Source organism: Gadus chalcogrammus, chromosome 1 (assembly GCF_026213295.1).
Source record: "Gadus chalcogrammus isolate NIFS_2021 chromosome 1, NIFS_Gcha_1.0, whole genome shotgun sequence".
Lineage (NCBI taxonomy): Eukaryota > Metazoa > Chordata > Actinopteri > Gadiformes > Gadidae > Gadus > Gadus chalcogrammus.
This window is the reverse complement of record NC_079412.1, coordinates 8,627,324-8,632,160: the sequence shown is the minus strand read 5'-3', so window position 1 is coordinate 8,632,160 and position 4,837 is coordinate 8,627,324. Positions and strand designations below refer to the sequence as shown.

At 40.8% G+C, this 4,837-nt stretch overlaps 1 protein-coding gene across 1 annotated transcript; it reads right to left on the bottom strand.

Moving 5' to 3' along the window:
- Positions 1–714: 714 nt before the first annotated feature.
- Positions 715–4,160, bottom strand: hoxc12a (homeobox C12a). The gene is made up of 2 exons (XM_056600843.1): positions 3,571–4,160; positions 715–2,784 (listed from the first exon to the last, which is right to left on the bottom strand). Exons 1-2 carry the CDS (start codon positions 4,154–4,156, stop codon positions 2,546–2,548), a joined length of 825 nt encoding a protein of 274 aa, XP_056456818.1. The 5' UTR covers positions 4,157–4,160; the 3' UTR covers positions 715–2,545.
- Between the last annotated feature and the right edge of the window lie 677 nt (positions 4,161–4,837).

The following is a 4,837-nucleotide window of genomic DNA, read 5'->3' as shown; positions in this document are numbered from 1 at the left end:
TGTATGCAAAGGAAGGCCTCTTTTAGATATTATCAGCAAACATTGACAACGTCTGCATGCCTTTACACAACTTCGCCAGTAGGGAGTGCTTTGTGGCATTGTAACATTGAGTCTATGCGACAAAAAGCCTATCATTTGCAAAATACTTGCCCAAAATAATATTTATTTGAAAGCGAAACAACATGTGGTGAAGATTCATCGATGGACACAGAAAATGAACTGTACAAACAAAGAATAAGCGGACTCGTCGCTGTAAAACTCGACAGGACTGCATGCAGCAGGGTGTAACCCTATTGCAAACAGAGCCATGGCGTGATTGCTGCACCATAACAGTCTGGTACAGAGAGACTTTTGATTGGGGCCAAGTTGTGGGGTAGCGAATGTGTTATCTTAAGATCACGTAAATCAAGTTTTGAATTAGCTTTACCGATAAAGAACATATAAAGAAAAAGGCTGTTTAATAATACGGAATCTAAATGTGCAGGCCTTGCGCAAGTATAGACATACAAGGGTTTGTTTTTCTAAAATATGCATGTATTTACACTGCAGACTTGAAGCTAATACCATATATATATCGATATCTATAGATACATGCATGCACACACAGACACATATATATAAATATATATATGTATATATATATACATATATATATGCTCATATAGTCGGACAACTCAATGAGACAACAACACGTTCAATATACGTATCTGTTTATTCAATAGCTTACGCGTATACATTCATAACATTAATGCTACAAGACAACGTTGCAATCCGTACAAGCGTAAAGGAGAGGAATGCAATGTGGGAAGTATAAAAGGTTTAACAACAGCCACTACATGTTCAAATGTGCCATGAACCCACCGCCATTTTCTTTTTCATATTCCTCCTGAATTGATGGCCTATAGGCTGGTATGAAAGTATAGCCCCCCTATTAACATATAGTGTAGCCCCTTTACAACAACACATAAGATGTAGTGGAATGCGATATTGTACAATACAGTATTAACATAAAGGACAATTACAAAGGGAAAGGATCCTTGAATAGGATGCAAATAGGAGGCCTATGTAATTTCGTTCAAAGATAGGTTCTGTACACGAATCCAAGAAAAGGAAACAAACAACATCCAACACATTGCAGGACAACCACAACGAATATACCTGATAAGCTTTAGAAAACATTCGCAATTTAATCAATCAATAGTCATAATAACAGCAATAATACGAATAAGTATAATCATAATAAAACCGAGATCAATATTGGTGGCTGGATTTTAACTTACTCAGCTTTTGTTAACTTTTATTTTTATAGATATAAAATAATAAAGAGAAAATATATATAAAAGAAGTTGGACTGCCTCGTCCGCTGAACGTTGCCTATAGCTAATTCACGTCAATACCATGCTTTAAATACATTACAATGCTATGGCCTACTTATATATTATCGATAATGTCATAGTTAGACTCGATACGAATACAAATGGAACTCCGGAAAGTTCATCATAAGCTATAAGATACTCATTTGCATTACGCAGTGGTGTCTCTTTCATCAGAGCCTACATATCTTTCCTAACTGTGGCAAGCGGACTCTGCTGATTGTTGAAATAGAAAATGGATAATGTTGATTTCATTACAAAACCAAAATTAGATCCCTGCGACGTTGAGGTGGACAACGGTATATGTAGCCTATGCTATAAAATATGTCGATTTTTTCATAGCAGCTCAGAAACTTTGATCTCAGTCCACTAAAAGTATGCAACTGTAGCACGTTATCGGGTGCTTTTAACGATTTTCAGAAGAAAATAACTCCAGAAAGTTTTGGCACGTTATGCAACAAATGAACATGAACGCAGTGATCATAGGCCTGCAGAAACTGGAGAGGGGGCGATGTGCTTCCCTGTCCTCCTACTCTAAAGTCATTCTTCCTGTCCATGACCGTGAACGTGTCCACAACACGTGGGGAAAGCTGTGGTAAATAGATATGCACAACGCCCCGATTCCCAAACAAGTATTTCGTTATGCATACGTTTAGAAACCGCAAAAGACTTTAAGCTAGTATAATTAATACATTTATGGGTGTATCTCTCCCAGCTCGTCAAAACGGGGCTACTTGTAGGACTATTTTGATTTCACGTGGACCTGCCTACCTCCCCATCCCATCGAGAAAGTATTGGTGGTTCATTAAATATAGCATCGCAACCTCAACCACATTTCGGGGGTATTTAGGTCGTTACCTCTTATAATACAAGAAAGGAAAAAACACTTTATGCAACTTATATATGTAATATCACAGCTTTGCGTTTCCCACCATGAGATAGTCCTACTGACAAACAATATTGAGACAGCGCATCTTTGGAAGCTGTCCGGTTTGGATAGCATGTCCACGACTAATATAAGCTACTCCCATCGAAATATTGGGATTCCAGATTGTAAATCCCTGCTACGTAAGGGTAGATGTAGCCTTCATACATGTATTAAAAGAAAATCTATAGGCATACGAGGATTTAACTGTACTACCTATTGATTCTCCTTCTAGCCTACTGGGGTTTTAAAAGTAGGCCAGGGCTTGCTCTCTCAGCATAAGTCTCTTCTTCTTCATTCTGCGGTTCTGGAACCAAATCTTAACTTGTTGGTCGCTGAGGTTCAGGCGGTCCGAGAGCTCCCTCCGTCGCTGCCTGGTGATGAACTCATTTAGCATAAATTCACCTTCGAGCTCAGCCAGCTGAAGTTTGGAATAGGGTTTGCGTTTCTTTCTGGTCCGGGTGTGCATCGGGTACCACGGAGCACCTGGAGGGGTCACACAGCGGATTAGTCACAATCTTTAAAATAAGATATAGCTCGCAAGACTTAATTGAGTAGCTGCACAAGATGTCGAATTGATGTATTTATATTCCTGCATATCTAGAAAATCACAGGTAATACATGTGGACATGCAAAACAAATAGAATACAGTTTTTTACCATCTTCATATTTAAAGACCACTGGTGTGTAGTGCTCTTGTCACGACCCCTTTATTGTACAGTTAAAGTTACCCTGACGTGGTAATTGCTTGAATATACCCTTGCTTATTTGCGAGCTTCAAAGCACATTAAATAACTCTTGAGCACACCACCACATATTAATTCTGTTTACGAGTCATTAAAAGAAAACTCTCCTTTCAATGCAGTCAACCAGGACGAGTTCCCCCTTAAATCATCGCTCCATTTTGAACGTGTTTTAGGGTTACAGTATGCAAAGATGCAGGTTTGCATTTGCCAAATAGACTACAGTCGTGATTAGCCTATTGGCAACATGCTTACAACATGAAGATCTTCTGTGAAATGCGTCGTAGTAAATACAGCTCTATACACAAACACATGGCATATGGGGGTATTATAGGGCAGCCCCTAGCGGCGCTTGTAGACCACCTCAAGTGTCCAGCAGGCTCATAAAACAATAAATTGTGCAGCTTAGTAACAAAGACTAGGTTTAATTTGCAACTAAGCCAAGACTATATGCAAAATACATAGAAACGATACAAGGCGATAGTGTGCTTAGCTGTGGATGGATGGGGGTGGGGGGCACAACACCCACCTCCGCCCGCAGCTAGGTTGCTTGCATGATTTCCCGGTGACACCAAGGTCTGTGTATCGCTGGATGAAGCTTTGCTCCCCTCGTTAAGAAGAGACGAGCTGGAGTCGGATTCCAGAGACTGACAGGACGGCGGGTCTTGCGCTAGCTGCTCAGCACCGTACTCGTATTTGGAGAAGGCAGCGGTGCTGCCCATTCCACTGTGCATCCCGTGGTCGGGCGGTAGGGATGATGTGTCTCTCGTCCTATCCTCCCGTTTGAGGCTGTTGCCACCACCTAAGCAGCTCTCCCTATTCCCGTTGCTATAATAACATTTGCTCTCTTCGGGTCGGGTGATTTCACAAGACCGGTTGAACGAAGGGTTGATGGAGACGGGGCTGCTAAAGTAGGATTGAGAATATCCATTGCACGGCTCCGTTGGATTCCACGGGAGGGAGCAAACATTGTCCCTTCTCGGGTAGGATAGAGACGGTAAGCCCGCCAGTTGTCCCCCTGAGGCTCTAAAATTCGGAAAGTAAAATGTGTCTCCAGTGTGGATGTTTACTAAAGGTCCCACAAACCCTGGATTAAGGAGATTATGCTCGCCCATTTCCGCGGGCCCGACCAACAGCTTCTAGTTTATTGCAATCTGACATTTAACATAGTTAAACCTGGGAGGGCCGCTGATTGGCCGTCCTCCGGTCACGTGGCCAGGGTAACTTATGCTGTAGCCTACTCATAGTACCACCCACTTGCTCCATCTCAGACAAAACAAAACATTAACTCCTGTATTACTGGGGTTTATATGCTTTTTAAAAATACTATAAATATTTTATTAAAAGTGTAGAATCGTGGTATTTTCTTCAGCAGAACTCCATGGAGTTAAATCTGAGAATGTCTCTTGTGACCAAAGTGGCAGTGTCTTTGGCCTCGTATCGTGTCTTTATAAGATGGCAAAAGCCTTTTACATAGAGTATTTGATATGAAAACGACTTATGTCCTAGGAATGAGTGGACGCATATGGCATCTTGTTTTCAAGAGTATTATTGTTATATTCGATGTCATATAAAGCTGTGATTTCCTATTTTACAAGCTTGTTTTAAGAAAAGACTGATGCTCATTGCCTCCCTCCACTCATATTTACAGTAACGGGGTCAGCAGGTTGAAGCCCTTGGCTCTGTAAAAAAAAATCACGATATAATATAAGATTACTTTAACAAGATATATTTCAAATAATATCCTGTACTACACCTCACATGAGCAACTTTAACAGATACCTCCTATAAACGTT

Coding starts and splice junctions, on each gene's coding strand:
- hoxc12a (XM_056600843.1), bottom strand. CDS start 4,156: ATGGGCGAGCATAATCTCCTTAATCCAGGGTTTGTGGGACCTTTAGTA. Junction 2,785..3,570: donor CAACCTAGCTGCGGGCGGAG/GTGGGTGTTGTG, acceptor TGACCCCTCCAG/GTGCTCCGTGGTACCCGATG.